The following is a 27247-nucleotide window of genomic DNA, read 5'->3' as shown; positions in this document are numbered from 1 at the left end:
CTGGCCTGAAGAGTTCTCAAACAGCCTTTAAGACCGGGACCTTTGGGAGCGGCCAACAATAAGCCTTCTTTAGCACGGTGAAAGTGACAGCATGGTCCTCCCCCCTCCCAGCCATTAAAGCTCTTCCTGGATAAACAAGGGGAAGGCCCTTTATGAAGATGGAGAGGGTCACAAAGAGAGGAGCCATTGAGCCACTGAGGGGCCCGTCTTTGTTTTTGTCTTTCCGAGGGTCTTCTCAAAGGATGCTCTGATAGGAGGGGGAGCTATGTTTTTGTCTTTTATTCCTACTTACTGCCAGTCTTCTCTCAGCTGTGCCAAAACAGAGATGTAAACTTAATTGGCTGTATCATTTGCACAAAGTGTGGAGTCTCAGTGTCGTCTGGAGTGACTGAGAAAACATTTGATTTATATTTTTATGCAGAAAATTTTGAATGAAATGAGCTTTTTAGTGTTTGCTTCCTGGTAGGTTGCCACATCCAAACAACATGAGTGCAGAATGCTGCGGTCGCTCCAGAAACAGAGTGCTACATGTGTCTCTGTTAAATTCCATGAATATTAAATCAGAAACAACCAAATGGTCGCGGGCTGTGTGAGCGTTTGCCTCTGGAGGTGCCACTGTTTGATGCTGTCAAAGAGAGGCCCTGTCTTTTGGTGATGGGCTGCCAGGTCCGTTGATGGGTTGCCAGATTTAGGGCAACATGCTGTTGGAGCTGCGTTGTCTTGGGGTTGTGAATGAGGGGCACCTGTGACCTCTGGTCACGCTCTGCTGACGGCCCGCTGTGCGAGCACCACGCTCAGGACACACGCTGGGACCGTCAGCCTTCAACTGTCCACTAAACGGGCAGCGGCTGGATCGACTCGGCTGGACTGACGCTGACGGGATATTGTTTTTAAAACTGCTTTGTCAAGGAGGTAAAATCATCATACAAGAGCCGTTTTATCTTTACTCCACTGGCAGCTCTCTCAGTCAGGATGCCTCAAGAGGTAACATTCACTTCATCCTGGAATGAAACCAGGATCTTATCTAGTCCTCATTTAACCCTGTCAGCAGGTTCACAAACAGGCCTGGTCTATTTCAGCATGAGTTCCCGTCTGGCAGCAGCACAGGCAGAGCTGCGCGTGTCCACACATCCTAACCCACCCTCCTCTCCGAGCTGGCAGCACGCCTTCAGGCTCGGCACGACCTCTCAGGTTCCCCACGTCATGAGAAAGATATTTATTTCCCGCCAGAAACCAGATTTCCCTTTCACTGCAGACGCTATGATCAAGTGTGGACATGGCACACAGGAGGTGGGCGGCTATATTTAGATGGCTGCTTTCCACAGGTCTAAAATGAAGTCAAAGTTGAGCCCACAGAACCGGCTCACCTGCCCATAAACGAAGGGACTCCGCTGAATTCATCCACAGGAGTGATGAGTGACGTAAAAGTCACTATTTGGACAAGACAAATGACCAAATGTTGTTGCAAACATCATAAAAACATTTTATTCATCTCAGAAAATACAGTGCAGCTCAAGAGCGTTTCAAAGATGTTCTTGACCCACTGAGGAAAATGAGTGGTGCCGTATCAAAAACAGAAAATCACAGCAAGCAAAGAGGTCAAAAATATCTCTTAGAAAGTCCACATAAAAAACACACAAATGTGTCTACACATTCCTCACAAGTAGATTCTGAAAAACATTTACAAAATGTACAAAAATAGGTTGTATTGTGTGATAGTCCTTTTTCTTCTCCCCACAGCCACGGCTCCTACCACGGCCTCCACACAGAGTCCGAGGTGACGGCGGGCGCAACAGGTGACGCGTGGTGTTGTGCAGTCAGAGGAGCGAGAGCCGCGCTGGGAACCAGAAAGGCAAACTGTCCGTTTGGCGTCGGGAGGACCTGGAAGCCGCCGTACAGCTTCATCGCCTCGGGGGGGACGTGCACGGGGGAGGCGCTCCTGCAGGGCATCTGTGGCGGTGAGGTGGCTGGTATCTGGGTGCCGGTCTGTCCGAGTCCCAGGGCGCCCAGATGAGGTCCGTAGAAGTTCACGGCGTTGATCTGGGTCACGCAGGCTGCCAGGTGGCCGAGGAGGCGAGTTCTCACCTCGGTGTCCACGCCTTCACACGTGGACAGGAAACGGGTGACTTCTCCGACACACTCGCTGAACCCGGCTCGGTATTTACCCAGGACCGACGGGTCCGTGTTCACTGCAGCTGGAGGAGAAGAAACAAACACATAAATACACAAGCAGATGAACAGATGGACACTTTAGCCACTGGTTGATTCAAATAATGTGGAGGATGATGTGAGTGATGCAGCTGAGGCCTGTGAAACCAACACCGAGCAGCAAACACACGGCTGTGGGTGGGCAATAAATCTCGCAGAATGTGGGAACATGTTCACCATCTAAAGTTAGACCTCAGGGGGTGATTGCACACATCAACATACACCAGAAATGGCAGCTACATACCAGTCATCTGAAGTCGCTGCAGGTTCCTGAGGTGCTTCACAGTCATCTCCAGGATGTCCGCCTTCTCCAGTTTGGAGTGTCTGGAGCTCTGATAAGGAAAAAAGTGACATGTAGGTTAGAAATGGCTGATTTAATCCATTATTTGAACTCGTGCTGTTTACATCAGTGCATCTCCTTACATCTTTCTTGAGTGCGTCCAGGATGAGCGTCTTCAGTTGACCCAGGCTCTCATTGATGCGCGCGCGTCTGCGCTTCTCCATAATCGGTTTGGAGGACTTGAAAGAGAAAAGAAAGCGAATTTAAGTTGTTTTCAGGATTTCTACCGGATATATCTTTGATTTAAAAGCTTCAGACGTGACCTACCTTCCTGCTCTCTGTCAGGGTCCGGGGTTTCTCCGGCGTGGACTCGCCACTGGCCGGAGTGGCAGCCACCGCCGACGGAGATGTTCTGTCCAGAGTCCCGGCGGGCATCTTCAGGTGAACGACGGGCCGGAGCAGACAAACAGCAGCGAGTCGGTGCAGAGTCCCGCCTTCTCCTGGCAGAGCTCGAACTGATGACAAATGTCAGGAGTGACTTCTGTCCGCTCGCCAGCCTGACGCACAGTGTGCTCCTGTTTCCAGCGCCTCGGCCTCTATTTATAGAGACGCTGCCTGCACGCGAGCGGCTCGTGCGCGGGCGCCCGCCTCGTCCAATGAGCGCGCAGGACGCGGTGCCGGGCTCGTGCGACCGGGAGCTCCTATTGGCTGCCTGTCAGGATGCTGAGCGACTGTTTCACCAGAAGATAACTTTAAACACGTGGAAACTGCGATCCGGAGGCTCGTATGAAGCAACCTGCTGCTGCTGCTGCCTGAGGGAAGAAGGTGCAAATATTTAATCTGTTTTTAAAAATACATTCAGCCTTCATTAAATCTGTCTTTACATTGAGGTGCAGAGGCCTCATTTACAGTCTAACATGCGAGATGTAAGCGCACAGATAAGAAATCTGGACAACAACAAATGAGAAGGAAAAAATGGTAAAACAATAAAATAAACATTAATTAGAGCCTTTAAATTACAACAACAACAACAAAAAACTAAACTAAATAATCAACTGAACAAGAACAGCTGAATGTAAACTTTAATGAAATTAAAAACCTGAGATGTGCTGAGGATACAAATTAGTCCAGCTGTTCACTCTGGTTGCAGCAGCACAGCGAGTAAAACTAGATCTCAGTTCTAAAAAAAAAAACAAAAAACCAACACCTGCAGAGTAATCTGGTTGAGCGTGTGCAGTAAGAGCCCATTAAAAGATAGTGGTGATTATAAAAAACAAGAGGAGGAGGAGTTGCAGATGATGCATGCATGTCTGAAATGTCACCATCATCCAGCACTGATTTAAAAAAAATAAAAAAGTTCCCTCATTAAGCAGCAGAGCACATATTTTGTTCCTATAAAAAATAATAATAATAGTAAAAATAAAATTAAAAAATGGGAACTCGATATTTAAAAAGTCAGCTTCTCATCAAACCAGAATCCCAGATATTTGTGCAACTTTTTCAATATTTGTACCGTTTAGAGGAGCCGTGACCACATCTCTTCTGGGGAATATTATGTGTTCAGTTGTTTGGGTTAAGTCATTTATGCTTACTGGGCATAAAGCAGCATTAAAGGGCTTTTTCAGCAGATTGTACATTATCTGAACTACAGTACAGTGTTGTGTCGTCAGCATAGAGACGTACATTACAGCTGGAAACACATTATAATCTATGTACAGAGGGAACAAAACAGGCCCCAACATTGAGCCTTGTGGGACACCTTTTACAAAATCTCAAAATGAGAATTTGTCCACGAGGTAGCCCTGGAACTAATTAAAAACATTTTTACTAAACAACTATACTATAAAATATCATTTAGGAATTAAATCAAATCAAAAGAAAAAAATCAAAGTTTTGCTAATTTTGTCTTTATTGAAAGTTAAAGATCTAATGTTTGCAATGTTTGTGTAAGAAACTGTCAAATGAAACGACATGAAAACACAGAACTTTTGAAAACAAGCTGCGAATAACCAAAACATTGTGTTTATATTTCACGTCATCAGGTGGGACATTTTGCAGACAACCTAAAGCATCTTTGCTGTCAGATGTTCAGTAAATCAGGTGTTTTTAGTGACTTGTACGGTTGACTATCAGTGTTAACAGGATTCTGTCTGGAAGGTGAAACAAACTCTGATGGATGTGGAGGTTAAATAACAGTGAAATAATGTGCAGATTTTTAACAAACTAAAACTCATTTTGCTCTTTTTAGCAGAACATTTAGATTCTTTTCCCGAGAACTTGTCACTTAATGGCGGCGCACATGGATGCAGCACCCCCTTCAGGAGACAGCGAAAGTGAACGTTTAGTGTCTTGCCTATCCCAGACGTGCATTCCGTAAAACTAAATGTACAGCAAATGACAATAAACCTGATTTGATTTGATCTGATTTGATTTGACTTTTCACCACACCTGTGAGCTGCTGAAAAAGGCCCAGCAGAGACTTCCTGAGGGTGCTCAAGAGAAACGACATCACCCAGAGACTGCTGGTGTGGTTCTACAGGTGCTCCATAGAGAGGATGCTATCATGTGTGGTACACCAGCTCAGAGGAAAGCGCTCCAGAGGGTCATCAACACGGCCCAGAAGAACATTGGCTGCCCTCTCCTCACTCTGGAGGAACTACACGGCCACTGCTGTCTCAAAAAAGCCTAGAACATAATGAAGGACACTTCACACCCTGGTCACTACCTGTTTGAACTCTGGCAGAAGATACAGATCGCTCAAGGACAAGTGGATTCAGAGACAGCTTCTACCCCACAGCAATAACAACACATTTAAAATGTCGTAAGCGCATTAAGGGATCCTGCAATTTAGAGATGGATGTATGTGTGTGTTTGCATGTCTGCAATTACTTATTTATTTAGATTTTTTTATTTAATTACTTTTTTATGGTTTTTATAGTCTTTATTTTTATTTTGACATCAGTGTTGCGCTGTTTGGTTTGGCACTTTTTAATTCCATTGTACTTGTTACGATGACAATAAAGTTTCTATTCTATGTTTGAATAAAGCGGTTTAACATCTGTCTGGAGGAATGACTTTAATGCAAACTCACCGGTTTTTCCTGCAGATTTTTGGGGTGACTCGGAGTTTGAGATGGAGACTCGGTCCTCTGACAGGCTCCTTGGTGAGAAGAAATTCTGCAATGATGCACTCGTTTGTCTTCTACGAACTCTTCGTCTGTCTGTTATCAGAGCAGACAGCAAAACGGAGCCGGTTTTTAAAACCTTTCTGAAGATGGATAAACAATAAAACAAGCTGCAAGGGGTTTGTAATAACAGAACCTGAATTATTGTTTTAAGTAAAGGCATTTCCTTCATAACAGCAGCTGATTTTTAATATATAACTTTAACTGTAAGAGAAAATATTAACTTCAGGGATATTCAGTTGATCATAAGATAAATCCATCCTTTTATTTTCCTTTATTATCCAATAAAAAACTACTTTTTGACTCATGTAGAATATATTTCATGGTTGTTCTATTCAGCCTCTGCAGAGTTTTTTTTATTGAAGACGAGGTTTTTTTTTTCTTAAATTGATGCTGACATAGAAAGAACTGTGAAGAATGTGGTTGCTTTTTTTCTCTCTCATGTACGATCCAGGAAGAAAAGTGAGAGACTGCTTTCTTTTCCTGTCTGATGCTGATTCACAGCAAATAAAGGACCTGTCGTTCATCTTTATGTGGATCGTATTGTGTTCCTATTTACTGTTTTTTCCTCATTTCATAATTAGTTTTCAGGTGTGAACTGTATAAAATACTGAAGACAGGTTTCGATTGTTAAAACCTTCCTCGACTTTCTCAGACAATCTGCATTTTCTGGTTTCTATACTAAAATACTCGTGCAGTGTCTACGTGATGACTCATTCAGATTTCACCGCGCGCTGCTCGTTTCATTTAGAGACATCTCTGTTGGGCTCAGGTTTATCGTCGGCCGCCTCGATCCTCCCTGATGGACTTCAAACAGTCTTTGTGAAGCTCCTAAACCCTCAGAGGTGAAATGACCCCAGAAGCAGGTCAGTGTTCAACATCCACAGCTTCCTCTCTGCGTGACAAGCTTCAAGCACCGCTGGCTTCCTGACCCGAGTCAAACAAGCTCAACGAAACCAAGGCTGGAACTAGAGGACTGTTCTTACTGATAATAGAAAATAAAGATGATGTTTTACTTTTAAACTTTAAGGGGCCTGAAGACTAACTCAAAGACAAAAGCAGAACAAGATAAAGTGAAGGGAAGACGCAGTGACATGCTGTTGCCTCTGTGTTCTCACAAATGAATAGAATCAGCAGCTCTGAAATGAAAACCGGGTTCTGTTTCTATTCAGCTCACCCACTAATCACCTCACACACCTCCACCGCTCTCCTCGAGGTCCTCAGTTAATCTTGTTGCTGGATGCTTTTTGCAAGATGCTGTCTGAATATTCAACTTTTTTTTCTTATTACACTTATATTGTATTTTTTAGTTAGATTTTTTGCTGTTGTTTTTATTGTATTTATTATTTATTAGGCTTTTTCTTTTAAAAAAAATATTTCGTACTAATTTCGTACCTCAAACATGTGAATGTGAGCTGGCATGACAAATAAACCTCCTTGGATCCTTGAATCCGCCTGAGGTTGAGCGTGCAGCAGCGGATGAGGGAAGAGCAACAATAAATTACGTCCTATCAGCGGTGCTTCCAGCCAGCCCGCTGCTCTGCCACAAACAGCCCTTCATTGTGCAGATGGTGATGTAGAGATGAGGTTTATAGCACAACCCTGATCTGTATCAGTGTGGGAACTCTGGGAGGCTGCAGGAAGCACAGAGAGGCTGAGAAAGTTATCAAGGTTATGATGGATGACTACAAGCTCACAGGACCAGACGGATGTGAACGATTCTCAGTTTGGATTATTGATCATATATTGAAACATTTACAAAAAAAAAAGTAAATCTCATGTGACTTTGGCAGAACAATAAAAGCCTTTGTGAACTCATTTCCATCACTGTCTCTACTGTTTACACAGAAAACAAAGCTTTGCTGAAACTGATGCTGATGTTTAGGGTCTGACATCAAGTCAGAAAACTCAAATCAAGTCAGCTTTACTTATATGGTACATTTAAAATAACTGCTTTCCAGTAAAAATAACTATTATCAGCTTTATGAATTAACGCTACAAGTTCAGATATCGGCATTAGGACCTTGTAGTGTTATTACAGGTGTGATTTTATCTGAGTAATTTGCATATTAGGGATTAAAACCCTATAAAAAAATACATAAAATACTACTTAACCTGATTAAAGTACATCTTATCTTGATCTTACAGTGTTATTAATGATGAAGAACTAATTTAAAAATGTAGCTAAGAAATAATAAACCATAATTATTGAACTAATTTAAATAATAATAAGGCTACAGCATTAGTGATTAATTAACTTGATGAAACATGAAATTGTTTTTAAAAAATTTCAGAAAGCAGATTCGACCGATTATTTTTAAATCTTTATTGAAATACAGTGAGTTTAAGATGTCATAAAAAAAAAGAAAAAAGTTTAGATTTCCACAGTTTCTAAAGTAAAACAGTCTCATGACCACTGTGAAGGATTTGATGGTTTCTTAAAATAAAGGAGGCGACTAACTGCATCTCATGACACCAGAAAACCTGCACGGACTGAAATATCTGAAGTTTTCTGGTTGTTATAACCAAAGAATTCCCCCCAGTTTCCTCAAATGGTGATAAAAGTAGATGAAAACACTTTCATTTTAAAATCCTAAAAGCCTTTAATCAGTGAATTTGACGTTGAGGAAGCTGCAAGAACTGACGCCTGCTTGATTATCAGTCTTATCGATTTGTTTTACTGGAGGTTTCTGTTTGTAGGGAAGAAAACCACAGACCAACAGCATCATCTAAAGCCAGAGGATATTAATTCTGTCCTGTAGGTTTATGTAAGTGGTGAAATGAAGGCAGCCGGACGAGAAGACGTGAAACACAAAACTAAAGCGATCCAGTTGCCTTTGTTTGTCGATGTACCTGCAGGATTGAGAAACTTCACAGACATCCAGGAAGTTTAAAGTCCCAGCTGGATATACGTCTGGTAACTACCCTGCACTGATTTTCAGCTGCTGTTATTACAAACCAAGCTTACTCAATATTTATTCTTTACTCTAACATTTATTGTTTATTGTTGCACCAACCCACCAGAACAAATTCCTCGTATTGTGTAAACTATACCAGGCAATAAATCTGTTTCTGATTCTGATTTCAGCATGCACTAACAGTGAGCTGAGTGCTTTCACATCATTAGCATAAAGTCATTTTATTGTAGATGAGATCAGGTTTTCTTTCTCCTGGATATTAACGGACTAAACACTGTTTCTCAGCTCATGTAGGGGGTAAAAAACTAAATAAAATGAACTAAATCTCAAGTAAGAATGGCTAAAATGTGACAAGTTTCTACACTTTTCTGAACATTTTTCCAGCCGCCTCACTCTCCATCTTCACCTGGTCCGACGGCAGCTTCCTCCTCCAGCCGGCCGCCACGGCAACCGCGCGGGCAGTGAAATGACCATCCTCATCATCAAATACTGCAAAGATTCCCTTTCAACTGCTGGTATGAAAACATCTCGGGCCAGGAGGGGAGGGCGCAGACAGAAGGGATCACTTAAACATCTCGTCCAGAGCTCCACTCGCTCTCCGGCCCTCCTTCTGCCTTTGAATTCCCCCTTAAAGAGGGAAGGGGGGCCCTTCCCTTAGCAACTCCCAGCCCCCGGCTCTGCCCGCCTTTTGTCCCCCTCCCCAACAGCAGTTTCTGCTCCAGAAGCCTTAGACAAGGCCTCCATTAATTGCGGGCCTGTGTGGAATACACGTGGGACAATGGGCCCAACAGAGTGTCCGGCCCCCAGACAAGGCTGGAAACAAGTGGTACAGGAATCCGGCAGAATAGACTCGTCCTGGCTGATGTCACTGAATACATTTACCTACCTCAGAGCGCATTCACTCCGCGCTTTGTTTTATTTGGACAAAAAAAAGAAGGGGTAGGGGGGGAGGTAGCCGTATCAATGGAGAAGAGGAGCTGGGAGGTGGGGAGGGGGGGGCTCCTGGATGGGAAATAACTGGTCGTCATGGTGATGTACTGAATCAAAAATATGGTCGAATTTAGCAGAGGCAGAGATGTAAAAAGGCTAGAGGGCATTAGATTAAACCCTGCGTGAGATAAGAGAAGGCTGAAAACAGAGGTTTAGTTTTTTTAGCGCATTCAGGCCTGTTTATACGGCAATAAAGGGCGGATAAAGGAGCGGGAGATTAGGAGACTCATCTGGGCTCATGTTTGTCAACAACAACCTGAGCGGTTTCAAGTCAGCTTATTCCAAGTCAGTACACCGGCCTCGGAGGGGATGCTTAGCGATGGCAAGTGAAGCTGCGCAGGAAAAAGGGGGACCATAGCAACTGGTATTCCAGCATAACAACCTGCCATCTGTCACCTAACCTAGTGGGTTCCTTCATGAAAAAGCCAGCATTTAGATCTTCAACTTGGAGGCAAAGGCAATGAGACTGAAGTCTTATTGAACTCTGGGTCTCCCCCTTTGAAAAGGGAACCCAGTCATCGCCTTATCCCTCATCAAATTGAAAAACGCTTTTAGAGATTCTAAGAGAGGCCTCACATTTAATTTTTAAAACCCAGACATGAAAGTGTTCGCTAAACCACATTCAGCAGTGGAAACTCTTTAAAGCACTAGTTAGCATGTAGATTATATGCATTTCAGTGCATTGTCAAAGTATCTAAGTGTATTTACATGTTAATATGTTCAGGGATACTATCGTCTTGAAAAGGTGTTGGGGGTAGGTTGGTGAACTGTGTATTTTCTGCCCGTGCACCATGGGAATGTGATTTCTTTGTGCCATCGGTGTTCAAACACATTCCTGTAAGGCCATGGATATTATGAGCATTTATTCCCGGCAGCAAAACAACCTATGAACCTGCTGATCCTGGCACCCAAAAGAACGTAAATATAGCGTAAAGTTAACTTAGCCGTAGAGGTTAAATTAGATCTTTTATATGGGCAGCGAGTCGAAAGCTTCCCTCCAGAAGAGCTGCTGCCCGTCCATGTGGAGCTTATCCTCATCCAAGCTGAGTCCATATCCACGAGTGTGTTTGTGTTGGGATTTATGAATGTGAAGATGCCCCATTCTTGCCACTCAAGATGACTCACAAGACCAGCGTTTTGGCCACTTATGCAGTGAAAGCAGCCTGGGGGATGCCCTTTCAGCACTCGAGGACCTCTGGCTGAGTCCCCTTCACATGGCAGATCAGCCTCACTTGGGAAAAAGTCCCCGGTCTTTACAGACGGCGCTGTCCTGAGGGATGGCGCGCTCCTTGTCCCAGGGCCTCCCTTCTTCACCTGCCGGCTTAGCGCTCATCACTTATGCACATAATCCCTGGTTAGTGCATGTGATCCACCAGCCTGGGCCCAGGCCCCTGGCCCCCGAGCCTCCCCTGCTCACATGCTTGCTGGGTGGCTCCTGGGTGGCCATGGCAACTCTCATCTTCTCATGACAGTTAGGCTTCAGTCATGGCTCTAAGTCCCTCTTCAGTCACAGTGCGTCTTTTTCTGTCCACTGTTTTCCGTCTGCTAAAGCCCTCCGCTGTTTGTGTGTTGCTCCGTCTATGGCTCTCTGTCTCGCCTTTCTCCCATCCTGGCTGTTCCCAGGCTTTGGCTCAGCTGAGCCTGAGAAACCGGCCATAACTCAGCAACAGCGTGGCACCTTCAGGGGCCACAAAAGTGCCTTTGGGTGCCATTCTAGTCCAAATTTAAAGACTGGATTCACCATCAGCGCAAATGAAGGCCTGACCTCATTTTATTGTCAGTCTGATCTGTAAACTGAGATTGTAAGATACACTTGTGCACTTCTTTTCAGCGCAGTCACTGCAGGCTTCTGAGTGCAGATCATCTTACCGCGGTGCAACCCCGCAGCCTCGACCATTAGTTTGTTTAAAGCGCTGAATATCACTGTGGGCCCTCGGGGACAGCGATAGAGGCGATCCGGCAATGTTGTGTGGCCCCACACTAACAAGTGTCACAGTGATCCGAACCGGTCCTCCCCCTGTGTGAACGCCATGTGAGAGGCGGCTCCATCCATGCCCCTGCCACCTCCGCACAAGGCCCTCCATTGACTTCTAACCTGATGAGGGACCACGGGAGACAAAGAGCCGCTGGGCGGTGCCCGTCCCTCCGACAAGCCTGTGAACAAACGTTAACACGGCTGCAACTGTCCACCCCCTGAATCACTGAATTTATTGACCAACCACAGAGCCCATTCAGGCCGGGAAGCGCTGATAAAGGAAGGGGGACATGGGATGCCACGGCGGCCCAGGGAAGAAGCCCATGCTGAGGGGACAGGAGGGAGGAGAAGGGCTTTGTGACCGTCTGGTGGGTCACAGACCTTTTACCAGACGTGGTTGCCTTTGTGTCATCTGTAAAATGAGGCTGGCCGTAAGTGAGCATCAGGTTGGCCTTGTGTCCCGACTATTAATCAAGACGAGGGCCTTCTGACTGTCTGACCACCTTCAGTCTTCTGTGGACTAAGGAGATGCAAAAATGTGTGCGACGCCAAAAAGAGCAACTTGTGTTGGAGGAAAGTGTGTCAGAGTGGCCGTTAGGAGACAAAACACCCGAACCGAGCCTGCAAAGAACCCGTAAACAGACTGAGCGCACAGGCCTAAAGCTTGAAAGTACACAAGCCAGACAAAAAAACGTATGGGTAAAAAGAGAAAGGAGAAAAAGTCTCAAAATGCTTGAAATAGCACACGTCTGAGCGCAAGCTTGAGAAAATCTTTGTGAGTGAGAAGCTAGCTGTGAGGAAGAAAGACTGTGTGTTTTAGCTTCTTTATGTCTCTCCACCACTCTCCATCTGTTCCCCTACTGATACAAAAGGAATACAGCAGAGTACACAAAAACCCATATTGCTTTGTGGAGAGGCAACACTATCCACGAAACTACATCGCAAACACCGAGCGAAAGCAGGACATCCCGGCTCTGTACACAAACGTGTTTACCGAAAAGATGATCAACGCAAGTCACAGAGACACACATGAATTCATGATGCCTCCTCATCCTCATCATGAATATTCCCAAAAAGGCTCTTCCCTGATCTGTGGGAGATTCTTTTCTCTTTGGTACAAGCGAGGACCCCCTTCCCTTATTCACAGTCCCCCCTAAATCCACCCATTCACTGCCTATAGGCCCTGATCTCCACATGAAATGATACCCCTCTTTCTCCTCCACTCTCGCGCCTTTAAGCGCCCATATGCCAGGCAGCGAGGAGGCTGGGAAAGCCCATAATTGATCAGTAAGTCTTGGCTGAAAAAGTGTGACCAGGGTCAGCCCCCCACGAAGCACGCAAGAGTGGCTTAATACACAGATTTATTGGGAAACGTGATGGAAGTTCTGCAGAGCAAACACCGGGATATCTGTAGACGCACTGAAACATGTTGTTGTTTTTCTCACATTGTAGAAACAAGAAAGTGAATTAACAGTTAAAAACATCGTTATAATTAGCAGTAATACACGATTCATATTTTAATTTTGTCAAACTGACTATAAAAAAATGTACACAACAGCAATAGACAAAGTTACGCAAAAATATCTAAAAAATCTGACGTTAAAAAATCAACTGTTATAAAATCTTCACAGCAGCAAGTGTCTCAGTGATTCGTTTAAAGGCATTAATTCATTAATCAAAACATCTGTTACGCCTCATTCAGGTTAAATGGTTGAATTAATGCAAAGTTTTAGCTCATAAACACAGTCATGATTTGAGAAACAGAGCACAAACTACCTCCGATGCATTCGAGGGACGATGAAGTGGTTCATTCTGACGCTCTTCACTTTCACACAGTTTTTGTTTGTTTTAAAGGGACGCAGTCATTTCTGCTTTTTTCTCTTCCACGGGAAGAATTTCAACCAAAGCAACTCTAAAAAAAAAAAAAAAGAAAAAAGAAACGCAGCAGTGGAGTGTTTTAGTACCGGTTGGCGTATTCACAAACTTGACAACAAGATTATCTGGTTTGTTTTTCACAGGAACCGATTATATAGCAGCAGCTGATGGAGTTGAATAAACGGATGGTGTAGCTGCGTGACGAACGAGACCGACGAGAAAATTCACCTCATCGGATTCAGATATACTTCAAACAGTGGAAACACTAATCTGACATTTGCACAGTGTCTGGTTCAGTAGCTGCATTTTGTATGTCAGCGGTCACAAACAGGTAAAGATGTTTTTAGAAGCTTGATACCATCCTCATGTCTGCAGGAGCTACAAGCAGCACATCTTATCTGAGGCTGGTATCAAGCTGAACACTAGAGTGCGTTTCATCCCCACACGACCGCACTATACACAGTCCAAATATATTCATACCCTTCCATTAAAAAAAAAGACAAAATCCACAACAGTCACTCAAATAACTAGAAACTGAAAAAAGTAATAATAAATTAAAATTTGCAAAATCATAATTTGGTGAAATAAGATGTTGCTTTCGAAAATGTGATTGAAAAAAATATTTAATAAAAAAAAAAAACAAAGCAATCTTTATTATTACTTTTGTCAACTTATTTCAGCTGTTGTTTTCCTTCTTTAATGGGAGGGTCTGAATAAATCTGAGGACGACAGTAGGAGGGATGTTTCCTTCCCTGATCGGAGTCATTTAATATCTAGTGTTCTCCTTGATAACACACATTTTAAGTAGATTAAAGCTATTAAAGTCAATCCAGTGTCTACACTCGACAACTCAGCAACGCATTAAGAACAAACAAAGAGTTCATTTGCAAAAACAGATGACTCCACTTTTCTAGATTTTCAGAAAACTTGTTTTTTTTGTTGTTTGCTTGAGATAATATCAATCAAACTGAAGCTGAGTGGATTTGACTCAGTAGAAATGACAACAGCAGAGATAACTTAAGTTTGACTGATGTCTCAGGTAGACGATGGAAAAGCTCTGAAGGTTTGTGAAGATGGAGTTCTCTGTTTTTGCAAATGAACTCTTCACATACTGCCTTTCTGCATCGAGCTGTTCCTTTACATCATGTAGGTGGTCGTGAACCTTGTTGTAAACCTACAGAAGGACTGAAATTAGATGGAAACAGAGATGATGAAAACCTGGATTCTCTACACAGATGTAAATAATGATTGTGCACCAGGTGGATCCTCGTACTGCTCGTAGCAGCCCGAGGAGGCGGCACATCGGACTACAGGCGGGTCAGCATCGACAGGCAGAGATTATTTAGCTGCCAAAGGGCCCCATGACAGAGACTTCTATCAATGTCCTCCAACCAGAGCTCAAATCTGTGCTGCAGCAGCTGATGTTCACAAAGGAATGGATTTGGATTTGTGTCTTGCTGATCTCAATCTGTCACATCAGGACATCCCAACTATAAAGCATGACCAAAAAAAAAAAAGATCAAACAGTGTGTCGAATGCAGGATCCTAAAAACATCCAGTGTGTGGCGTTCGATCCAGCGTGCTTTACTAACCATTCTGTATGAGATGTGAAACGCTGGACTTGTCTAGAATCTGATCCTGATCATGAGGCGATGACTAGTTTTATTTTACCTTTGCATGGAGCCAGGCTAGCCGGTTCCCTCTTTGTCCAGCGAGTCCTGGTGCTGAGTTAAATCAACCAATTTTAGCATCTAACTTTCAACGATAACTGCATGTTCCACAGCGCTAAGCTACACCTTCAACAATCCTGTGGCTCAAGTTTCAGCAGCGTGACCAAACAGTACGGCTAAAATCCAACTGCAGGGAGTGTTGATGAAGCGAATCAAAAATGGAAGATTGAAAAGTTCACAGTGTCAGTCGATCGGTACAGTAGGAGGCCTCCTCGCTACGAAGGCTGGCCAGCAGGAATCAGCATCACCAGTCACTTCAGATTCTAAGTCAGGCTCACTGGGAGCTCCAGGTTCAGTCTGTGCTGGGTTTCGGTCAGCAGTCATGTGAGGGTCAGGGAGGCGGGACTCGTGCCGTAGGTGATGGTGGAGGGTTTGGGAGGCCAGTCGGCGTCCTCCAGCAGCTCCAGAGCCAGATGCTTGTACTGCACCCTGGGCGGCTTGTTCTTCCGACAGAACAGCCAGAGGAGGAAGGGCCTGCCCCAGCGGTCGATGGACGGCTGGGAAGAGCAGGAAAGTAAAAAAGAAAGAACTAGTCAGCGAGTTGTGGTGTAGGTTTATATCCCCTCGATAAACGCATAGACTGATGTCCCTCTGTTATCATTATCATCACTATTATTATTTGTTTTTAGTTATTTATTAGCCGGTTTATTTATTGATTAGAGTTCTAACCTTTTATCATATTTTAATATTTTATCACCAGCTCACTTTTAATGCTCGGTTGCTGCTGTTGTTGTCGTTACTGTTGTCTTTTATCTGTTATATGTTATCTGTACCTGTGAGCTGAGCTTGAGATACCCGAATTTCCCCTAGGGATGAATAACATATCTATCCATCTATTCATTCATCATCCATCCATCCATCCTTCCATCCATCCATCCATCTTTTGTTTAACTTTCTGAAACCCGCCAGTTTGAAACGCACGTCATCTTGAAAAATCCCTAAAATTACACCATTTGACAAGAAACTCTAAAACTAGAACGAATCATCGGAGTTTTAACTCTGCGATGGTCCCTGGGCGTGTCGGGCGAGAAAATGAACCCAATCTAACTTTAATCAAAACCACCATAAATGATGTCTCATTTTAAAAAATGCCAAAAATAAACAGTTTGCATTAACTAGATTCTGTTAAAAATAAATAATAATAATAATTACGCGCTCCGTCCGTGCAGCCCTGAAGCCGTTAATGACTTGGCTGTGATTAACGTGAGCCGCAGATTGTGTTTAAACCACCAGAGAGGAGACAAGTATGGAAACAAATAATAATAAAAAAATCTGTAGTGTTTTGAGTATTATTATCACCTGTAGGCACTTGGAAAAATGTTGTACATTTCTTTTTTTCCCCCCAATATTTGCCAAAATAAATAAGTAAACAAATTCAATTTTTCTTCTTTTTTTGGATGATTTTTGATATTAAAATGGTAAATAACATGTCTGCGTTCTCTCTACTTCTAGCCACTGTTTTCATAGAGGTGCAGGACTTTTATATCGCAGTGAAAAATTATTTTAAAAAAACGTGACAGCAACAGACAGTTAAATGAATTCATAAATAATATTAATATTAACGTGAGAAAATTAATAATACATTTTGTACCTCTAATGATTGGTTTGTTGTTGTTGCATTTGATATACTAATATTTTACACACCGAGCACATAAACATATAAAATACTAGATTACATACAGCACATCCACGTGCCACTAATAAAAACTGGAACACAACATTTTGTAGTTAAACAACATATTGCACAGCTTGTAACTGCTATTCTTAAATCATCTTGTGCATTTTAACCATGAGAAGATTATTGGTATGTTGACTTTTCCTAAGCCTTTTATAGATTATGTGATATATGTACATGCACATTTTGTACAGTTAGTTTATTTATTTGTATTTTTTAATAGCATTTGACTTTAGCCCTTTCTTGTTGTGATTTAGTGTTTTTCTTTTTTGCTGCTGTTTTGCAATAATTTCCCAGGTCTGGGATAAATGAAGTATTTCTATTCTATTCTATGTGCAGCAAATTTCTACACCACTGAGGTGTGTTGACGGAAAAAAGCAAAGTGAAAATGATTAGCGGATTCATGAAATAAACAATCATCGAAAAAAAATGAAAAGATGCACTGAAAGGTGACGTGATGAACAACAGATGTGTTTATATTTCAATGTCTGTGATATTGACAGATTAGGACACAGAGGAAGAGATGCGAAGAAGCAGGAGGATCGGAGTTAAGGAAACTCTCTAGACAGCGTGACCAGACAAAACACATCAGAGTGAAAAGCTTCCCAACCTGCGGCGTGTCGGCTGAGGAGGCCTCTGCGGGGCGACTCGGCCCCTCATTGCCTCTGAAAACTAGCCTCCACAAGATGATGTCAAGGATCAAAATCTATGAGAGATTTCAGCTTGAGAATCAGTCGATCATTGCAGATTGAGTTGGCAGCCACAGAAGCACACAAAAGGCAGAAACAGCTCCAACGTAAGATTTAAAAGAAATAAAAATAAACATGATTCATTGATTTCATGAATTAGAATGCGAGGTGCCACCGAGCGCCGATTCAGGCAAAATCAAAGCATGAAAATCACAAGTGAAAAGAAGGAGATCAGTCGCAGAGAGGTGTTTCTAAAGCGTACCTCCAGCAGGAAAGACACGGCCGTGTTCACCAAGATGATGACGACCAGAGTGACGCGCCAGTCAGAAGGAACGCACACGATCTGAGGGGAGAAGCAGGAACAGCAACGAATGCAACACGTATTTACACTTTCTCACAGAGCTCTGATGTTCAAAACTAAAACCTGGGCCTGAAATATATCAACTGAAGGCCAGAGAATGTGAGAAAATAAAAGTTCACCTCCAGGAAGTTGTCGATGGCGGGAAACGGATGCAGCATGATGAGGAGGAGAAAGAAATACAGGACCGCGCAGTACAGCATGAACGGCCCTGAGGACGTAAGAACACAGACGCTTAGGGAGTTATTTACACTTTATGAGACGAGATTAGTGGCAGAAGAGATCGCGACTGCAGAAATCTGTGAGAAAAGTAACAGATGCATTCGGGAAAATTATAAAAAATCACACTAATTGTTGAAATCCGCAGAAATTGTCCCATTTACTTTATTTTTTCAAAACGTATGCCTTTGAATTTTTACGACCCGGTTCTTTAACAGCACAGATAAATTGTTCTTGTAGTTTAATCGTTGCAGCTGGACCTGCTTGAGTTCCTTGAAGACGTTCCACCTCTCATCCAAGAGGCTTCATCATCCATCCTTAAGGATATCAGTATCTGGAACTTCCAACTAGTCAGTCAGACCTGATGAAGTCTTTTGGATGAGAGGTGGAACGTCTTCACGGAACTCAAACAAGTCCAATTGCTACGATTAATCTACCAGAATAACCACGACCTGGATGACTGAGGATCTTCACAGACAGCACAGCTCAGTCTTACAGTTTTTGTAGCTCGGCTGTCTGAAGGGCTTCCCCTTGGAGAAGATGACGGCCACAGCCAAATACTGGAAGGACGAGACGTAGAAGAGCGTGGTGTTCTCGTAGTTCTTGATGTTCTTATGGTCGACGTGCATTGTCTCGTTGACGCTGTACGAGTGGTTGGAGGTGGAAATGTTGCAGGCGCTGCAGGAGGAGAGGAAAAGGCAGAAAATCAATGTGAATGTCTCTTCTTGTAAGAATCTACAAAAGAAGTGAGCACAGCACTCTGGTGTCAGAGGGTTCAAAACTGAATCACTTTACAGTAATTGTATTTAACTTGATATAAACTTAAAAATTAACAGTTTAGACTCAATGTTTAGAATACAGAACCCACAGCAGGGGATTTATGTAAAAAAAAAACCTTTCATTACTGTGATTCAGATCTTTTTCTTTTTTTTTCAACGTGTCCAGCTTGATTTTCGATGACAGAATCGATCCATGAACAGTTTTGTACACATTTGTAGAGACGTTCTGACATTTTTTTGAAGGGGTTTTGTTGCTCTTTGTTATTATTATATATATAATTTGGTAAACTGGATTCCAGTCAGGCAACATACTAGGTCAGGTCATAGCTTTTACTTTTCTTGCTTTAGATACTCTTGTGTGATTTCATACTGGAGTCATTCGTTCAATCTATACATAGAATCTCCCCGACAACCTTTCTACTCCTGCAGCCACACATCATCACTCTCCAACCTCTGTGCATTCAGTGTGGTGTACCTGGCCACATGGAGGACCCCATCTAAACAAACGGACCTCATCCGATCAAAGAATGTGCTTCCAATATTCAACAAGATGTTCTTTAGCAAAGTCTCCTCTTGCAGTTTTGTGCTGAAGAGTAACTTAACAGAAAGTCAGACTTCCATTCATAACACTTGTACTGATTCTAAACTCACCTGTCAGCATTCAGCTTCACAGGCTGTTTGAGTCACCATGAAATTCAGAAGTTAAAAGTGCCCAAAGGTCCAGAGGGACTACAGACCAGTTCAGAACAACCACAGTTTCCCAAACAGTCTTTGCGGAACACGTCTTTACCAATCAGTGATTTAATGATGCTTCATTCGTTAAAGCAGATCTCTAACGTGGCCAAAACCAGAACCAAAACTTACTCCGACTGAGGCGTCCACTTCTCGTACCAGCTCTGCTGCTGCACCAGGAGGAAAGCCAGCACCTGGAAGACCAGGCAGGTGAGGATCTGGGTCAGAACCGAAAAGAGCAGCGGGCCGGAGATCAGGCTGGACGGCGGGCGACGCAACACCAGCTCCTTCCACGCTGGGTTCAGACTCACTGGAGACAGAAACAAGAAGAGAAACTGTGAATGTTCTTCTGTTTACTGGATGTTAAATACTTAAACTAAAAACTGACTGAAAGCACATTTTGTTGCTGCTCACTTGTAAAGACGTTGATGAGGATGATGGCGATGTCGATAAAGAGGAACTGGAAGTCTCCCAGATTGCTGAGAACCTACAACATCAGAAACACCAGTCACAGCAGCAGCAGCACATCAATGGATCCAGAACATCTAGAACATCTACTGACGATAATGTCAATTTGTCTGTCGTGCTACAGTTTAGTCGGAACATCTTCATCCCTCTCAGACATGTGCTCCTCTCTGGTAGTCTGACAGGATGTAAACACGTCTGAATGAGCACTTTGCTCACTTTTCTGTTAAAACCACAACTACATCAGACCCAGTAACGTTAACGTATCACAGTCACACAGGCACAAACAAACGAGACACTCTGAATTATGTGAGAAGATTCGGTGAAGACTTTTTCCACATTTCAGCTCCGGCACTGGTCCGAAAACATCACAAAGACACGACCACAAAACGCCTTTAAATCGACTTTCTTCTACAAATTCACATCTATTAAAACCTGAGTTTCTATAAAACTTTGCTACGATGACGATAACGGGTCAGATAAATGAGAATCATGGAAGAAATCTGGGTTTTTAATTCATGTTAACGGGAGCTGAAGTTCAGTGTGTTGCTTCCAGCTGTTTGGAACTTTACTACACATCAACAGCAGTGATGAGGACCAACCGCAGTGACCTCATTAATTACTTATAAATGATCCTAAATATGGGGACAGAAGCAACAGAATTTATCATAAATAAGCGAGGCAGTGAGTTCTGTGCAGTTTGACGAACTGTTATTAGCTTGTCTTCTGTTTATCTATGCATCATTATAAACTATACAGCACTTGTATGATGAATATCGTGCATGTATCCTCATGTCTGCTTTACTGATTTGCTTCCACTCACACATCTTCTCAAACACACAACTTTTGACATCAGCGCTGCCCTTAAACGTCCTGCATCAAGTCTGAAAACCAGGAAAAAATGTCCCCAAGCCACTGAATGTGCCGTACATATTCCTACTCAAATGTTTTCCCCCATTTTAATCATTCTGATTCTGCTTTTCTCTAGCAGGTGACAAGAAGAACATGGAAGGCGACATGAGGAAGAGGAGCGGCGTCATATTCACCGAGTAGAGCAGCGTGACACTGAGGTACTGGATGATGCTGTAGAGCGCCATGAACTTGAACACGCAGAACGACGTTATGAGGGCGGCTCGGCCCTCCCTTCAGAAAGAAGACAAATGGAGTTAAAGCTCAGTGTTTCCTGCTAATAAATCCTAGAGGTTCAGGTATTGACAGTGAGCTGACTGTAGTTTAGAGCCCTGCTGACTGCTGTGGAGATTAAATCCATCAAAGGACAGAAAGCTGTGAAACAACTTCCCTGTCTTGATTTCCTCTACCTGATGAGGTTGGGGACGCAGGAGATGTTCGAGGTGGACGAGGTGAAGGGTGAAGCCACCGAGGCCTCCAGCTCAGACAGAGAAATCCCGCTGTGAGCTCTCTTCAGGGCCTGAGAGAGGAAACGAGGACTTAATTAAAACAGCTCGCTTTGCTTTTACAGCGTTCCTCCAACTCAGAGGAGGAATGTTCTGTCTGAAAGTTCTTCAGCTCTGCTTCAGTCAGTATGTTGTTTGTTTGATGCTTCAATTCAGGACAAAATTGTACTTTTCAAACTTGCAAAAAACACACAGACGTAAATAAAATCAGGATTAAAAAGCACAAACAGCATATTTCAACTCTACCTGCAGGTCAGCGCATCCATTCATCTGAATGACGCTTAAAGTCCATCTCTACTCACTGATGAAACATCTGAACCCTGTGAGGTGTCACTACATCGAAAGAATGAACCAAGTATTTCTTAAAATCAAGATATTTCATCAAATTCACTTTATTCTACATGTAATATTTATGTATTTTATTTTATTTTATTGAATGGTTTTCTGAATGTTTTTTAGGAATATTTTATCTTGATAGTCGTACATGTTTTGGTTTTTTTGTTTGTTTTTTATATATTTTATTATGTATTATTTATTAACTATGCATTTAAGGATGCCACTTTTAATGTTGTTGTTCTTATATAAAAACAATAAAGACATTCTGATTCTGATTATTTTTTATAAAACGCCAAAAGCAAACCACTTGCATTAGACTCTTTAAAAAAAATACATTAAAAAAACAAGAAAATGGCCGTTCCTTGGTACCAACCAAAGACTATTTATGATAAACGTGCAGCACGTTTTAACACCGCTGAAGACAAACTTGGTGCTTTTACACAATCTACATATAAAATACTAAATAAATGATCATTTCATTAATTGCAGTAATAACTGATAGCTATTCACAGCTCATCCTCGCCTCCTCGTCCAGTCGGTTTTTCCTCCCTCCTAATCTACATCTCAATAAAAAATAAAACTTTTAAGCGCTTGTTTTGACAAAGCTGGCTGCTTCTGAAATGTGTGCAGTAGAGACACGGGAGTTAAAACGGGTCAGCTGGAGTGACGGAGGGGGTGATGGTGGGATTAGCTCAGCTAGAGGCGACTGACTGCGGCATCATCCATCAGCCTAAAACTCATTATTACCACTGAAACACGAGTATTTTTAGGTGTGGCTCCTACTTTCTTGATCACAGTGTTCAGTCAGATATTAGCCTGTAAACCGGTTCACAAACGTGGGATCAGATTGGTGAGACCCCCACTTCCTCGGACCGTTTCATTATCTGCTTATTGTCATGCTTACAGGGCAGCCATGAAAAACAGAGTACCTACTCTCACTGGGGCTTTTCCCTGTAAAAATAAAGCTAATGAATCTGTGCAATATTTCAGACAATGCTGCTAAGTACTTAAGGTGCAATATTTCCTATACACATATATATAATTATAGTTTACAGTACTTATTAACAAGTCACTGCCTCACAAGTTTCAGTTCTGTGTTTTTGTGCAATGACAACAAAGAAAGTCTAAGTCAGGAAAAGTCATTTTTATATCTGTTGGCCAACAATAAGCCAATTTCCACTGACAGAATCATTTTAATAGAAAGAAAGTGTGCTTGAGAAGCCATCAAAGACAGGCAAATAAAGAGAACAATAACCCATCACAATCTAGCCCATACTTACTCCACAGTCATTCGCACCGTCGCCACACATCCCGACGGTGTAGCTGGAGGATAAACAGAACGGATCAGAGCTGTGTTTACACATCAGAGACTCTATAAATGATCAGAACTGAAGCCACAAAACAAACAGCTCTCACTCCATGCCCTGCAGGACCTCCACCAGCTGAGTCTTCTGGTCCGGAGCCATTCGAGCAAACACAGTGGCTTTCAGAGCGAGCTGCAGCGCCCCCATGTGGAGAGACAGAGAAGTACAACAACAGTAAACACCGAGCCGGGAGTCCAGCAACTACATTTATCTGTCTGTAAATTAGCCTCTGGTTACGTGGATGTGTCCAAACATGAGCCTGTACCTTCTGGACCAGCTGAGGAAAGTGCTCCGTGATCACAGCGAAGGCTCTTCCACTCACAGCGAAGTGATAACCTTGTTGAGAAATTCGATCTTCAAACATTCCTTCCTCCAGGTTGATCTCCACGGTCTGAGGATGAGAGCAGAACATTGACAAACACCACCAACCCTGGCTGATGTAGACATCTTCTTGCTCTTATCTGATTGACTCCTGCAGTCACTGATGAATGTCTACGTAAAGCTCCGTCCGTTTCATGAACCTCCTCTCGTCTGGAGTCGGGTCGCGGTGGCATCGGCCTAAGCGGGGAATTCCTGCCATACAAGATATGTGATCCCACCGGTTCCTACGTGTTATATAGCTGCTAAAACCTCCATCTGAAGGCTTCCTGAACAGAGAGCAGTGACTCTACACCGAGCTCCATCTGGACATCCAGACTCCTCACCTCTACCCCTGAGGCCAAGTCCAGACAAACTAGGGAGGAGGCATCTGAGTCAGTAACCAGAGCTTCTGACCACAGGTAGAGGCTGAAGAATGCTCGACCAACAGCTCGCTCTTCGTCTAAACAGCCCATTACAACACCTGCGTTACTGCTGATGCTGCACCAATGTGCCCGTCCATCTCGTGCTACGCTATCGCTTCAAACTGTTCTTCTGTTTTATGTGAACTTGAGGCACAAATAATTGCAAAGAGACGCCTGAACATGCAGGTCTCAGAGTAATTCAATTCATCTTCACCAGCTTCAACCAGTCACAGCCCTGGTACTCGTAGTTCAGATTATACGCTGTGTCTAGACTTTCCCAAACCAACATTTTTTGGTCCGTTTTATCCATCCTTACCTGGTTGTCTTTGGCACTCTGAGCAGGCTCCTCGGTGTAATGCCACGTGATGCTGGCAGGGTGGAAGTCTTTGGGAGGCTGAGCGTCCGCGATGATGACCTTCTCGTGCGGACGAACCATCCCACAGTCCCGAGCCACCGATATTGCCGTCAGCATGTTGTCGCCTGACGGACGACGGGAAGGACAACACATAAAGTCACGATTTCACTCAGCGGCAGGAGAACGAACTCGGTGAGCAGCGTTACCTGTGACCATCAGGGTGCGGATGTCGGCCTTCCGTAAGTCACACAGAACGCCTGCGGTCTCCTCTTTGATTTTGTTCTGCATGATGATCAGGCCGAGGAACTCCATGTTGGTCTCCAGCACGTCCCTGAAAGACACAAATCACACACGTTTAGGAGAATCAGTGAACGGGTTAAATAATCATGAGCGTAACTTTAATATTATCAGAGATCATAACTCTGTGATGTTCGCTGCGTCACTTAAACTGCGTCGTCTGCTTTAAGTGCTACGAGTTTTACAGCAAACTTCCAGAAGCGTGTTGCTTTTGTTGGAGCTGTCCGGTGAGCCTGTGAATCAGGCCAGATGTCCGACTGATATCAATACCGCGGACTTCAGCTCATCACATCTTCCTGCTGCACTGTGACACGTTGAAGGTTCAGTGTTTCTCCCTGCCTGTTATTTTGGAAGCACAGCGGTGAGACTAAAAACTTGTGGGAAAACTTTTTAGATAACAAGAACATTTTCTGGTCTGCTGTGAACATTTGGACCTTACGTCATCTGAGCCGTTAGTCCAGTTACCCACGCCAACAAGTCTAGCACACGTAAGAACAGGGAGCGTGAGGAACATGAGCAGAAGCTGGTTTTGAACAAGGCTGCAGTGTTTTAGTGGGAGCAGCTGCGTGAACTGTGACGGGGTTATCCGTGGACCTACCTGCTGAGGTTCTGGACTTTGTGCCAGGAGAGTTTGGACTCCAGCTGCCGGTGTGCCAGGGCGATGACCCTGAAGCCCTGCCGGGTGTAGGTCTCCAGAGTTTCTGTAAAACTCTGCGGGACTGAAGGGAGGACAGAACAGGAGGAAATAAAGGGGTTGTAGTCAAAGATTCCTACTGTCAGTTCATTAATAAATTCTCATTGAGATGGTAATTAAACCTCTGAAGCCCTGGCATTATTATTATTTATTTATTTATTTATTAAAATATATTTTTATTTTCTTAATATATATAATAGAAAGAATTTTTTATTATTCCTTATTATAATGTTGCTTTAAAAGCCAAGGAAATATGTGCATATTTGCGACATTATTAAAAAAAAATAAATGAATAAAATAAATAATGAAAATAAAACTGGAAAAAAAACAATAAAAATGAATTAAAAATAAAGAAAAAAAGAAAGAATGATTTAAAAATTAAAAATAACTAAATAAAAATAAATAAATAATTTATAAATAATAAATTATCATTTTTATTATTTTATTTATTTCTCTTTATATTTCTACTTTTATTAGCCTTTTCTTTTACGGATTCATTTTTGATTAATATTGCTTTATATTGCCACATTATTTATTTTTTCTTTTATTCATTCATCTTTTTATTTCCATTTTTACTTTATTATTCTTTCATTGATTTATTTTTGTAATTTGGCACTCTCACTACTCCATAAATAGCAAAGAGAAATAAAAAATGCATATCAAACAAGAGCTCGGGTCTTAAGAGGTTAAAGGATGTGAAAAAAAAACCTCCATCCCAAACCTTCAGAGACAGAGGGTCTGACCTGTGTGCTGCTTGCAGAGACCGGCCACGACCTCCGGCGCCCCCTTCAGAAACGCCTCCATGTGCTTCTCCCCCAGCCTCCGGACCACCACGCTCATCCTCTGCAGATCCGACGAGAAGGGGAACTGACGGACGATACCGATCTCGCACGACTGAGGAGCACAAGATACGTGTTTCAGCATCTTTAAATCCACAGAACAGCTTGGCTGTGGTTTCCCATGTTCCCGGTCTTTACCACACAGATTAGAGTTGCATGATTGGGGGGAGAATATCTCGTTTAGGTTTTTCCTAACAGACAATGTAATTGTGATTGGATTTGTGGTTTAATTTAAGTCAAGCTTCACTTTAATACTGACTGTGTAATGGATTTAAAGTGTGATGAAGGACTCGCAAACATGAGATACGAGTAAATGTGCAACCGTCAGACAAGCAGAACGGCACGAAGAGTGAAATAACTGACACGACTCTTTAAACTGCAGCCATTAAATAATAATACTGGGTTTGTGTCGGTCAAACCACAGAATGCATGAATGAATGAAGCACTTAGAATCTATTGATCGATGGACACACGTAAACAACCTCTGTTCCAATCAATAAAACTAAATTACATGATTATACCCAATATTTAAGAGCAACATCTCATGTCCCCTAAACTGCCCTCTTTGTGATTTGACAGTTGCTTTGTTTTAAATTTTGATTTTAAATCAGCCTCAGAACAAACCTGTACAGCGTGCTATTGATCTGCTCATTTAACCCACATTTAAGTGATTCAGCGCACAGTATTTCACAAAATGCTAAAAAAAAGATAACTTACTGGTAACTCAGAAAGCTCCTGGAGAAAAAGGATTGAATGATATTTTAGAACTGTCAGGATTTACACACACATATATATATATACAGTGGCTTGCAAAAGTATTCACCCCCCTTGGCTTTTTTCTTATTTTGTTACATTACACCTGTAATTTAAATGTTTTTTTTAATCTGAGTTTTATGTCATGGATCTGCACAAAACAATCTAAGTTGGCAAAGCGCAATGAGAAAATAATATATAAAAATAGAATTTTAAGAAATAAAAAACTGAAAATTGGCATGTGCATATGTATTCACCCCCTTTGCTATGAAGCCCCTAAAAGGTTCTGGTGCAACCAATTACCTTCAGAAGTCACATAATTAGTGAAATGAAGT

At 42.7% G+C, this 27247-nt stretch overlaps 2 protein-coding genes across 2 annotated transcripts in view; both read right to left on the bottom strand.

Moving 5' to 3' along the window:
* Positions 1-1462: 1462 nt before the first annotated feature.
* Positions 1463-3301, bottom strand: LOC103357352 (transcription factor HES-1-B-like). The gene is made up of 4 exons (XM_008281925.1): positions 2816-3301; positions 2632-2727; positions 2453-2540; positions 1463-2195 (listed from the first exon to the last, which is right to left on the bottom strand). Exons 1-4 carry the CDS (start codon positions 2921-2923, stop codon positions 1750-1752), a joined length of 738 nt encoding a protein of 245 aa, XP_008280147.1. The 5' UTR covers positions 2924-3301; the 3' UTR covers positions 1463-1749.
* Positions 3302-12899: 9598 nt separating this feature from the next.
* LOC103357274 (probable cation-transporting ATPase 13A3) overlaps positions 12900-27247 on the bottom strand; it is a 27490-nt gene continuing 13142 nt past the window's right edge. The window contains 18 exon segments of the mRNA XM_008281801.1: positions 12900-13467; positions 15102-15510; positions 15513-15657; positions 17787-17867; positions 18005-18093; positions 18598-18779; positions 19745-19922; positions 20027-20099; positions 21124-21220; positions 21397-21506; positions 23109-23151; positions 23245-23324; positions 23458-23583; positions 24291-24454; positions 24536-24660; positions 25225-25345; positions 26064-26214; positions 26877-26894. Of these exon segments, the coding sequence (XP_008280023.1) occupies positions 15344-15510; positions 15513-15657; positions 17787-17867; positions 18005-18093; positions 18598-18779; positions 19745-19922; positions 20027-20099; positions 21124-21220; positions 21397-21506; positions 23109-23151; positions 23245-23324; positions 23458-23583; positions 24291-24454; positions 24536-24660; positions 25225-25345; positions 26064-26214; positions 26877-26894 (1950 nt within the window). The 3' untranslated portion in view covers positions 12900-13467; positions 15102-15343.

This window comes from Stegastes partitus, unplaced genomic scaffold (assembly GCF_000690725.1).
Source record: "Stegastes partitus isolate 25-593 unplaced genomic scaffold, Stegastes_partitus-1.0.2 Scaffold0, whole genome shotgun sequence".
In the NCBI taxonomy this organism is placed as follows: Eukaryota; Metazoa; Chordata; class Actinopteri; family Pomacentridae; genus Stegastes; species Stegastes partitus.
This window is presented reverse-complemented; position numbering and strand designations above follow the sequence as displayed.

Bases quoted from the DNA above. Each gene is read 5' to 3' on its own strand.
- LOC103357352 (XM_008281925.1), bottom strand. From the start codon at position 2,923: ATGCCCGCCGGGACTCTGGACAGAACATCTCCGTCGGCGGTGGCTGCC. The intron at 2,728-2,815 runs GTAGGTCACGTC...TTCTCTTTCAAG, and splicing joins CCCTGACAGAGAGCAGGAAG to TCCTCCAAACCGATTATGGA. The intron at 2,541-2,631 runs GTAAGGAGATGC...TTTCCTTATCAG, and splicing joins TGGACGCACTCAAGAAAGAT to AGCTCCAGACACTCCAAACT.